The sequence below is a fragment of the Ictalurus furcatus genome, chromosome 19, assembly GCF_023375685.1.
Source record: "Ictalurus furcatus strain D&B chromosome 19, Billie_1.0, whole genome shotgun sequence".
NCBI lineage: Eukaryota > Metazoa > Chordata > Actinopteri > Siluriformes > Ictaluridae > Ictalurus > Ictalurus furcatus.
The window spans coordinates 20,464,923-20,477,320 of record NC_071273.1 but is presented as its reverse complement, the minus strand read 5'-3'; the positions used below and the strand labels follow the sequence as shown (position 1 = coordinate 20,477,320).

General features: G+C 39.7%; 1 protein-coding gene across 2 annotated transcripts in view; it reads right to left on the bottom strand.

The window, feature by feature from the left end:
* The window catches only part of scube1 (signal peptide, CUB domain, EGF-like 1), a 95,671-nt gene that overhangs the window by 7,351 nt on the left and 75,922 nt on the right, over positions 1-12,398 (bottom strand). For both annotated transcript variants that reach the window (XM_053650675.1, XM_053650676.1), the window contains 10 exons: positions 10,994-11,116; positions 9,245-9,361; positions 8,696-8,818; positions 8,476-8,595; positions 4,247-4,357; positions 3,131-3,247; positions 2,251-2,409; positions 1,759-1,962; positions 1,437-1,598; positions 1,019-1,186 (listed from right to left, as the gene is read on the bottom strand). In XM_053650675.1, coding sequence (XP_053506650.1) covers positions 1,019-1,186; positions 1,437-1,598; positions 1,759-1,962; positions 2,251-2,409; positions 3,131-3,247; positions 4,247-4,357; positions 8,476-8,595; positions 8,696-8,818; positions 9,245-9,361; positions 10,994-11,116 — 1,404 coding nt within the window. The remainder of the gene's footprint in view (positions 1-1,018; positions 1,187-1,436; positions 1,599-1,758; positions 1,963-2,250; positions 2,410-3,130; positions 3,248-4,246; positions 4,358-8,475; positions 8,596-8,695; positions 8,819-9,244; positions 9,362-10,993; positions 11,117-12,398) is intronic.

Sequence of the window (12,398 nt, the reverse complement as noted above, 5' to 3'; positions counted from 1 at the left end):
GATCAATCTACATACCAAGATCCAGTTTGAAGGGATCTGGATCAATCTACGATAGGGATCAATCTACATACCAAGATCCAGTTTGAAGGGATCTGGATCAATCTACTTTAGGGATCAATCTACAAACCAAGATCCAATTTGAAGGGATCTGGATCAATCTACGTTAGGGATCAATCTACAAGCCAAGATGCAGTTTGAAGGGATCTGGATCAATCTACTTTAGGGATCAATTTACAAGGCAAGATCCAGTTTGAAGGGATCTGGATCAATCTACGTTAGGGATCAATCTACATACCAAGATCCAGTTTGAAGGGATCTGGATCAATCTACGTTAGGGATCAATCTACAAGTCAAGATCCAGTTTGAAGGGATCTGGATCAATCTACTTTAGAGATCAATATGCCAATATCCAGTTTGAAGGGATCTGGATCAATCTATGTTACGGATCACTCTACACGCCAAGATCCAGTTTGAAGGGATCTGGATCAATCTACTTTGGGGATCAATCTACTTTGGGGATCAATCTACAAGCCAAGATCCAGTTTGAAAAGAAAGGGCAAATGGCTAAAAACGGTTATTGTTACGTTTTGTTATATTGTTACATATTGTTATATGTTATTGAACTTCCAGAAAGTCTATTTCCGTTATCAATCGTGCCATAGCAGCTATAAACAGTTGTTCCCTCACCAGCCTCTCTTTTTTTTCTCTCTTAACAAGTTAACAAGGCAAAAAGAACAACATTTTCATATTAACAAAGAAAGCAGGACGCACTATCCGGAAGACGCTCTCATGGTGGAAAAATTGAACTGAAATGAATCATATTAGATTGGAGTTGAACTGAATCATATCAGCGCTGAAGTGAATCATATCACATCAGTAGTGAAGCGATGTATATCAAATTGTTGCTTGGTTGAATGAATCGAGATGTGTTTGAGAGAGGGCGATCCTAGTTATACACAACACAAAGCAGAACAAAAAACTTGAAACACATTTAAAAATGTAGAGTTTGGTGTGTTACCTTTGGCTTCACAGTCTCTGAAAGAGGTGCTTCCTATGTGTTTGGTCATGAGTCCTCCTCCACAGGGGAAGCAGAGCACACGCCCACGCTCCTGCTGGAAGGTTCCTAGTGGACACTGCTGGCACGGCTGGAAACCATCGGCAGAGAAATGACCAGCAGGACACAGACCTATAACCACAACATGATGTAGAATAATGAGCAGATTCCCGATAATGGAAGGAAGGAAGCGCAGTCAGTGTTCGGCATAGGTTCCAAGCCATTTTTCTGAAAAGCCTCGACATTTACATATTAATACCTGAGATGAAGTCATTGACGTTGCGTAATCAATGATACTGATTTCTGCCATTTCAATCAATCCCTATAATCAGTGCTTGGTATTAACATTACAATGCCGATCATTGATTTGACACACACACACCTCCACACTCAGAGACGTTCTTGGCCCCTGTAATGCTCTGGGTTTCGGCAGCGGGACACGGCTCACAGGACAGCTGACCCTCTGTGTCCTGATAGGTTCCGGGTGGACACTGGACACACCTGTCTTGCTCGCCGCTGTAGAACGTCCCTACACCACAGCTGACTGGGAGACACACAGCACAGTCATAAGATCAGTGTTTTCACATGAGACAAACCAAAGAACCCTTAAGGTTGCCAGACGGAACTTTCTGAAACCTACTAATCGTCAAAAACAACCTGGATGACTAAAACACACAACCAGCCTCATGTTCAACAATGCCTACCACACTTTCCCTTGGTGAGGACCTGACCCGTGCTACAGCTCTCGTCTGTCTCCGGTGGACGGACGGCACGTTGCGCCACCTCGTACGCTGAGCCTGAAAACTGGATATAGAACTGCTGCTTAATGATGGACTTCCTCAGGGTGCGCAGTGTGTTCTGCAGCCTCTGCTTCGTCTTCTCTCGCACGCAATCCACATTACACGTTTCTGCCACACAAAACAACACGCACTCTTATTTCATTTCACTTTAGTGCTTTATTTTCATTCAGGTGCAATTATTTTATATGTGACAAAAGGAACAGCTCACTTGTGACTTCTAAATGAGAATCCTGTATTTCTTTTAAACCCCGCCCCTTTTTGTAATTACAGGTTACCACATGGTCACAAAATTACCGTTATAATGCCGTTTTCTTATGTCTTATTTTCGTGCTTGGGCCTTAATCAGTAAGATCAGTTATATCAGATAGCTGGTGTAGAGTAAAGCTGAACACACACCTGAGGCCTCCTCCTCCTTCATTTCCATCTCGAACTCAGCAGTGATGTGTGAGACCTCTTTAGTCGGAGACTTTCGCCCTCGCCGGCGCTTTTTAGAAGACTCACACTTCAGATTTACAAACGTCACCTGGCAGTCATCTGTGCAGGGAAACTGAGCTCCTGAGGAGAGGAGAGGACAGGAGAGGAGGAGAGGACAGAAGCAGAGTGGAAGAAAGGAGAGGAGGAGAGGACAGGACAGGAGAAGAGGAGAGGAGGAGAGGAAAGGAGAGGAGGAGATGAGAGGAGAGGAGAGGAGGAGAGGAGACGAGAGGAAGAGAGGACAGGAGAGGAGGAGAGGAGAAAAAGGAAAAGAGAGAAGCAGAAAGACATAAACAGAAAAGGATAGAAAGGAAATAAGGGAAATAATGGAGAAATAAGGAAAGTAATAGAGTGGAGAAGAAAGGATAAAAGCAGAAAGGAAAGAAAAACAAGCAGAAAGGAAAGGAAGAAAAGGAAATTAATATAGAGGAGAAAAAAGGAAAAGATAAATAAAAGAAAGGAAAGAAAAGGATAGAATGGATAGAAAGGTGAAAGGGAAATATTGGAGAAAATAAATAAAGAAAATAGAATACAGTGGTGAAGAAAGGAGGAAAAAAGGAAAGGGAAGATAGGATAGGAAAGAAAAAAAATTAAGTAAAGGAAAGAAAAAAGGGAAGGAAAGGAAAACAAGCAGAAAGGAGAGGAAAGAAATATAGAGGAGAAAAAAGAAGAAAAAAGGAAAAGAGAAATAAAAGAAAGAACAGGATATAAAGGATATAAAATGAAATAATAACGATGGCTCTTCCCTATCCGCATCCCACAATAAAAAGACAGGGTTTGTTGTGTTATTTGGACAGGTCACCTTGCAGGCCCTGCTTGGCCCCATCTCGATGCTTCTCTCTGTTGCGTGGCCTCAGGTGACACTTCGCGTCCTTGATCTTGAACCGTGCCTTCTGTTTAACGGGCTGCGCCAGTGCCTCTGAGGGGCAGGACAAACACACGTCTCACACAATCATTCCAACATCCCGCCATCTCAAACAAACATCAGTCAAATATGAAATTCTTCAGAGGCTCACGGATTTCACAAGCTCATTCCATATCATTACAAACATGACAATCCTGGTAAACAGTAATAGGAAGGGAACGTGAGAGACAGAAAGAAATTGAGGGGGTTTGAGGACAGTCTCTTTAATACAGGAGTAGAGGCCTTTCCCCCTTACACAAAAATACACACACATACAGAGTGAACTCTGAGGGAACTGCGTGGGACACCTGAGGTGGAAAGCAGGTTGTGTATTTCATATCTGTCAGCGGAGACACAGCAGCCACAGTAGCGTCGTCCAACATCAGCCGTGTGTGTGTGTGTGTGTGAGTGAGTGTGTGCATCTGTTTGTCTGAACACTGTGTTACTGTCCAAAATGTACAAAACCCCAATGGGAAATCTATAACTCAGCAACCAGGGGAACAGAAGGTCATGGAAGAGCTCATAAGAGTTCAAATTTGCAAAAAGTTAAATAACTGAACAAACATCGTTCATACGTACCCATTTATTCTGAAAAAATCCAGACAGACTTTTGTATCGACCACAGTGCAAAGACTGCGTTGGTCCATTTCTGATCAAATATCTATGGCAGTGTCGCTCAATTTCAGTGCAGCATCTTAGGGGAGTTAAACCACATCCCATGATACTCATCCACTGTCATGAAAATTTGCTAGGTCTGTTTGGGACAGATTTATAATATTCATTCACATGGTTTATTGTGGCTCCTCCCACTGAAGGAATGCCCAGTCCCCATCCTAGGAAGACAGGGGTGTACACCCTGGACTGCAAGGCATCACTCTCACATACTAAATACTGCCAAAGACGGATCATGTATGCGAAGAAATGTACTGTACAAGGGGAAAACCAGAGGGGAGAAATGAAAGGAAGACAGAAAGAAAGAGTGAATAAAAGGAGGAAGAAGAAAGGAGCAGTTACCGGTACAGCTCTGTAGAGTGGAGGTGGAGGAGGAGGCAGTGATGTTCTTTTGTACTGCTTTGCCTGGTTGAACCGGTACTCCACAGCTCAGGGTGTAACTGTTCTCAGAGTCTACACATAAACAACACACAAACGCATTAGACTACAACGCTGCAAAATGAAGGAGACAGGGCTCTGGAGTGACACAACAGTCAGGGAGCACTGTCATTACAAACAATCTGAAATCCCAATAATGCCACAGCACTCACTCTAGCCAAGGGAAGAATGGAGAAAGAAAGAAAGAAAGAAAGAAAGAAAGAACAGTAGAAAAGAAAAACTGAGGAAAAAGGAAGCAAGGAAGTGAGAGATTATGAAAAATAGAACAACAGATAGATATATGAAAAATATATGAAAGACTAAAAGGATGAGAGAAAACAGATAAATAAAGAAAATAAAGGAAAACTTGAGAAGGAGGCAGTGGAAAGAAAGAAAGAAAGAGAAAGAAAGAAAAAGAGACAGAAAGAACAGGATAAAAGAAAAGGAGAGAAAAAAGGAAGCAATGAAAAGAGAGAGGAAGAGGAAGACAGAGACAGAAAGGAAAAAAGGGTGAGAGAATAGAGATAAATAAAGAAAATAAAGAAAGAATAAAGAAAGAGACAGGGGAAAGAAAGGACAGGAGAAAAAGGAAGCAAAGAAGGGAGAGAATAAGAGAAAAACAGAGATATATAAGAATATATAAAAGACTAATAAGATGAGAGAATAAAGATAAATAAAGGAAATAAAGAAAAACAGAGAGAAGAAAGAAAGAACAGAAAAGGGGAGAAAAAAGGAAACAAGGAAGTGAGAGAAAAAGAGAAAGAGATAAACAGAGATTAAGACTAAAAAGACAAATAAAGATAAAGAAAAATAAAGAAGGAGGCAGAGAGAACGAAAGAAAGAAAGAAAGAAAGACAAGGAGAAATTAATTAAGAGGGGAAAAAACAAAGGAAAGTGAACATTTATATGGTATTAAAAAGTGTACATTAGCTCAAATAAAATGCAGCAAGCACTATAATAAAAGTAGGTGTGTGTGTGTGTGTGTGTGTTTGTATCCATGTGTATCAGTAAGTGTTGGCTATCAGAGCGTCAGAGTCCTGTGAGCTTGTGTAAGGAGCCAGAAGCCTGCGGTTAGTCTGGCCACAAATCGTCCAATGGCAGCCGGAGTATTTCTTTTGGCTTAACTCTACACAGCCGGGATTAAAGCAGGTTTTACATGCCTCATGTGCTCACCATATGAAGCCAAAGAGACAATTAACACACTCTTTCACTCCTAACACACACACATTTTCTATACCTGTTCTCAAAGCACTACACACACACACACACCACACACACTCACACACATACACTCAGATGAGGAATGAAATTGAGTTTCACTGACTACATAAAGACACAGGTGACTCGGAGGCTGTGCTTCTGAAAGCCTCACTGTTCTCACCTTCTCTATCTCCAGAAACATATAAAAACAAATATTTCACGTTGTTTTCAAGAGCTGTCCATCAGCCTAGTGTGAGCCTCAGCCAAGCCAAACGCTGCAGGCGTTTACTTAAAACACAGTGGACATACGGCCGGAACAGCACCGTGTTTCAGAATGTAATTCCTCCCGGGCTGTGGATCACACTTCAGTTCTGTGAAAACAAAAACCATGTCCCACAATGCTACCTTTCAGCAGTCAGTCTGACCCACTTAGAAATAAGAACACATTCCAACATACTTTCATATGAAATGAAAGTTTGACTATTTTTTTTTTTTTTCGGAGAAAAGTCTTTAGTGCTTTTGACTACTGCAAAAGTACCTGGATCCTGATTCACTAAAAGAATGTGCAAACTTTAGACGATAAAGTCTACGGAGGACTGCGCCTTTCAAACCCGCAATATATCTGGTCTGTTTTGCACATTTGCCTTAATAAATATGCGATTTCTACCCAGAGAGGTGTTTATGTGAACAGATTCATAAATTCAGCACCTGCAGCCTGAAAGTAATAAAGTCAGGACAGCTATAGAGTGTGCAAATGAATCCAACCTGTGAGCATGTACTAAATTTGCAAAAAACTATTTTCGCCAGCTGAAGACAAACTGCAACCTTTCACTTTGTCTAAATAGTGAGGCAAATGGTTAAAATTGTCTTATTATCTCAGAATAATTAGAAAATTTCTCAAAATGATGAATTATTATTACCTCACTGAAGATTCGTTTGCTCCTCGGATACCAGCAACAAACAAATAATGGATAAATGGATAAATGGATCTTTCTATCTTCCAACTTCAAGGAAAACCGAACTCCAGGTATGAATTCATTGAGCATACCACGTCTCTCAAATACGACTTCTATTTATTGGTGGAGCGCCTGATAGTTTAGATAGAATTTTATAACACACTGCACAACATGTTCTCCATGTCAGATTATATGGTAAATCGTCTGCACTTATATAGCGATTTTTTAACCTTAGCGGTTCAACAAAGCGCTTTACACAGTGTCTCATTCACCCATTCACACACACACACACACACACATATACCAGTGGTAGCAGAGCTGCCATGCAAGGAGCTAACTTGCCATCGGGAGCAACTTGAGGTTCAGTGTCTTGCCCAAGGACACTTCGGCATGTGGAGTCACGTGGGCCGGGAATCAAACCAACAACCCTACGATTAGTAGATATCTTTTACGATATGTGATTTTCATCCATGAGAGCAAAGTCGGGCTGAGAATCATACAGTCAACCCAGCTTAAGAAAGCAAATGACAAACCACGACTATCACCGATGCGTGCCATGTAGAAGGAGGTTGTGTCATAAGGATATCTGGTTTAAACCTTCCACTAAACACCTTAAACCTTAAACATTTCTTCTGACTGAAAAGAGGCTACTACTGAGAGTACTAAGAGGATCTTATAGTCAGTTACAATGTTGTTGCATCTAAAATGTGATGACTAGTGAATGCCACCAGATGCCAGCAGAGAATGGAGATTGTGTACCATTGGTTCAATAAAAAAAGTCTTTAAAAGTCTATTAAAGTCTATATAAGTCTACTAAAATGCAAACATTATAGAACCCACTCTATACCCACACAATATGGCCAAAAGTATGTGACCATCACACCTGTATATGTCCATTCCAAAACCATGGGCATTAACACAGAGTTGGTCCCTCCTTTGATGTTATAATAACCTCCACTCTTATGGGAGGGCTTTCCACTAGATTTTGGAGCGTGGCTGTGGGGTTTTACTCATTCAGCCACAAGAGCATTAGTGAGGTTGGGTGAGAAAGCCTGGGGCATCGTTGGCATCCCAAAGGTCTTGGGGTTGAGTTCAGGGTTCTGTGCAGGCCACTCATGTTCTTCCACTCCAACCTTGGGGAACTATGTCTTCATGGAGCTTGCTTTGTGTACAGGGGCATTGTCATGCTGGAGAAGATGTGGACCACATCGTTCCAGATAAGTGTAACTGTAATGCTTTGGTTAAATACTTTGAATCTAAAGAAACCACCAAAGCGACTGTATGTTTTCTCTTTTCAGTTTGTACACAGAAGAACTATAGAGGAGCATCCATATTCATAGAAGAGTTTGGGCTACAGTGCTCCAGTAAAAATTCCGAGGCGGCATCTTGTCAGGATATCAGCACATAAAGGTAAGTTAAACTGCATGTCAATAAAGTTAGAAATTATTTAACAATGTTAAAGACTGAGATTAGCTACATGTTTGATAGCCCTGTGGTGTCCAGTGTCCCTGAACAGCAACTAATGAAGACAAGGATGACGTTCTTTCAGGAGTTTGGTTGTTCTCAGATATAATCATGAGCTAACAAACTAACATTATAGTCAAATAGCTATTTCTGCCCATAGTTCAGAAATAGCAGCTAACAAAATGTAAAAAAATGTGTACCTGAATCAGGGTAAAAGTTTTATATTCCAATTTCTACTTGCATTAAAGTAAAAAAATTCTTGTAAATACACACAGGAATCAAAATATCGGTGCGCTCTTGTAGTTAATGAACATTTATTAAGGAAACCTGAGTGACTGCAGACATGCTGTTCATGTCTTCCTGCACAAACGTCTCCTTAACAGAGAAAAATAATAATAATAATAATAATAATAATAATAATAACAGCATCATCATAACAAACAATAGCAATGTAGCAAAAGTACAAATTCAGATAGTTCAGAATGTGAGGTAATTACACACCCCTTAACCACAATGTGACGCTGAGACACTGACCTGCCTGGAAGAGGGCGTTTGATGGACAGGACAGAGAACACGTCTCCACTCCGGCCGTCTTAGTGCAGCTGAGCAGAGCCCGAGGTGGTGGCTTGCCATTGGGCAGACAGTTCACCGCCTCTGATGGTCACACAGGGTCACGTCACCATGGAAACACCAAACACATACAATACATGCATGTGTACAAATGTGCACATGATGGTTGAAAAAAAAAACTTACCAACACAGTCTTTCTTGTTCCAGTGGAGCTTCTTTCCAGGAGGACACACACACTCATAACTACCCTGAGTATTCACACAGCTGTACTCACAGCGTCCATTATTGATGCTGCACTCATCAATATCTGCAACACACACACACACAAAAACATAGGCGCATGTTACTAATATATCTATATATATATATATATATATTTATATATATATATATATATATATATATATATATATATATATATATATATATATATATATAAACTAGGTGTTCACAGTCCTAAATTTCACAAGCTTATTTCACAATAAGGAAAACAATCAATTTTAGCAGACTATAAAATAATGAGAATATCATGACAGGTAGGTAACACGAAATAAGTAAAAAGCTATTTCAGAAATTCAGTGCAGCAATACATAATAAATGTTTCTATTTGTCTATTCAAGCGCACTGGAGGGTGAGCAACTATCATCAGTTGTCCTCTGCATTTCATCAGACTGTGTGTGTGTATGTGTGTGTATGTATGTGTGTGTGTGTGTGTGTCTGTGTCTGAACACACCTCCACAGTGAGTGAGGCCATAGAGAGTGTAGCCCTTCTGACACACACACTCAAAACTTCCTTCATAGTTCATGCAGATGTGATCGCATGTCCTCTCAAATGAGCACTCGTCAATGTCTGAAGTGGAGAAAAAAAAACCTGTAACATTCCATATGAGACATTTCCGTGAAGCACTTTCATAGAACCCTAGCTGCCTGACCCCTTCCCATATCTCTGTCTTCTCAACAGACATAAAGTCCACATCACTGTTAAAGTGAACTTTAACTCATAATAACTGGAGTTTGGAAAATTATTAGTCCAAAAAAAATGTAATACATTAATAAACAATTAAACAAACAAAAAAATACAAGCAGGATGATGATGATGACGTCAAAAATAACAACAACAACAACAATAATAAATATAATAATAATAATAATGATTGTTTCATTTTAGACCAAAATCATGGAGTAATTAAAATAATTCAAACATGATTATAAATCATTTCCAATCACCAATGACACTAATGACCTGTGAATTACTACAAATCCTGAAAAGTTTCTTTAACATGGAAAAAAGCCCAAGAACTATTTAACTATTAACTATTTACTAGCAGTAAGTAAAAATAAAATCTTTGTGTATCACTGTGTTATTGCATCAATGTTTTATTGTCTTATTATCTCATTTCAATTCATTTGATTTTTGACCCCTCAGTTCACGCTGAACTAAAATAAATGTAAAAAAAAAAAAAAAAGGCAAAGCAGAAACTCTTAGTGCATCAGATGAGAAACATCTCTCTTCTCTAACAGTCCAACAGCCGACAGAAAGAATCACACACACACACACACACACACACACACACACACAGTAAATGGTATGGGTTGAATAAAATTGAACAAAAATGAGGACTGAGAGAATGAGAGAGATAAAAAAGAAAATGAAAAAGAGAAACAAAAGGAAAGGAGAAAGAGAGTGGGAGAAAGAGGGATAAAAGAGAGATGGAGTATAAGAGAAAGAGAGAGACAGATACAGTGATCGAAGGAGAGAAAGTGAGATAAGGAGAGTAATGGATAGATAGATAGATAGATAGATAGACCCCCCCCCCCACACACACACACACACACAGAGTAACAGTAAAGTGAGCATATGAAGACATATTGTCAATTCTAAATAGTGTCATTACATGCTGAAAAAGAAAAAAACACTTCAAATGTTCAAACAAGTATTATTTAGTCTTGCAAGCCAGAGTCTGGTACAATTCACCAATAAACATGACCCCAAATTGCCTACTATCACAGAAAGAGGTAACGTGACTGACATCATCATTTTTACTCTTTAGTAACTTTCAAAAGATGAAATTCCATCCGATCAAGCCACTATCTCTGAAAAGCGGAGAGAGTTTCTTTTCCTGCTGAAAACCTGTGCGTTAAAATTAGACAGAAAAATAGAGAATCATAATTTTACTATTTTCATCAACCAACAATAAAACTAATACCAAAGGTGTGTAGTTATAAGAGTGAAGAATTTAAGTCCACCGATGGGTCCAGGGGCTTAATGGGTTATGGGTTAATCACTGTTGCCATAGTGAGTAAATATGGAGCTGTTGCAGCTATAAAGCAACATCATCATTATTATCATCATTATCATCATCATCATCATCATCATCATCATCATCATCATCATCAGTGGAAGAAGAAATTGCACTGACACACCGTGATCACATGGAGGCAGCAGCTGCAATGTTCTCTCTGTGGCATGAGCATCACTTACCTTGACACGTGCGCTCGTTGGTGAGCAGTTTGTGGCCTTTGCGACAGCTGCACTCGAAGCTGCCCACCGTGTTTCTACACAAGTGATCACAGCCTCCCTTATTCTCCAGACACTCGTCTATGTCTGTGTGTGAATAAATACAACAACAACAAAAACACAATTAACACTGATATCATCTTAATAATAATAATAACAATAATAACAACAATAACAACAACAACAACAACTATAATAATAATAATAATAATAAACACAGACTCAAGAATATGATCAGTCTCACACTGATACTCGGAGGAAAAATCCTAAATATGAGAGCCAGCACTGGAAAGCCGTCCACAGCCCAATAAAGAGTAAACTTTATGTGAATGTGTGTGTGTGTGTGTGTGTGTGTGTGTGTGTGTGTGTGTGTTTAGGCTTTCCTCTAAAGTGATTTTTAAATAGACACACAAAAATTACCCGAAGTAAGGAAGTAAGGAAAGTTTCCACAGATTTCTGTACATTGTGTACATTGTGTACACTGTGTGTAGTGTGGATTGCTGTTGTCAGTCATGCACACTCCCACACTCATACACACACATACACCTGACTGTTATCACTCAGGTACAGTACTTTGTTCCAAGTACAATCTAAGGCTTTAAACTTGGTGACACATATACAGTGGGGGAAATAAGTATCGGACGCAACAACATTTTTTTCAGTAAATATATTTCCAATGAGGCTATTCACATGAAATTTTCACCAGACATCAGCATTAACTCAAGAAATCTGTAAATATAAAGAATTCACAACATTAAAGTCCATAAATAAAGTAATGTGTAATAAAGTGGAATGTCACGGGAAAAAAGTATTGAACATGCTAAGAAAAAGCAGTTCTCTAAGGCAAGGTGAGGCAAGGAACCAGCTGAAATCATCAGCAGACATGTTTGGTGCTGACCAAAGACAGCTTTTCAAGAGAAGCACCTCATAGCAACTGTGAAGCATGGTGGTGGAAATGTTATGGTTTGGGGTTGCTTTGCTGCCTCAGGGACTGGACAGCTTGCATTCATTGATTCAACGATGAATTCTGCATCAGATCAAAGAGTGCTTGAAGATAATGTGAGGCCATCTTTCTGAAAGTTGAAGTTGAACCGAAAGTGGACCTTTCAACAGGATAGCACACTAGCAAAAAGAAGAAATGGAGGGTTATGGAATGGCCTAGTCAAAGCCCGGATTTGAATCCCACTGAAATGTTGTGGGGGGATTTGTAACGGGAGTACATGCAAGAAAACCCTCAAACATCTTGCAACTGAAAGAATATTGCATGGAGGAGTGGTCAAAAATTCCAGCAAGCCGATGTCAGAGACTGGTGGACGATTATGCAAAAACGCTTACAGGAAGTTATTTCTGCTAAAGGGGGCAATACTAG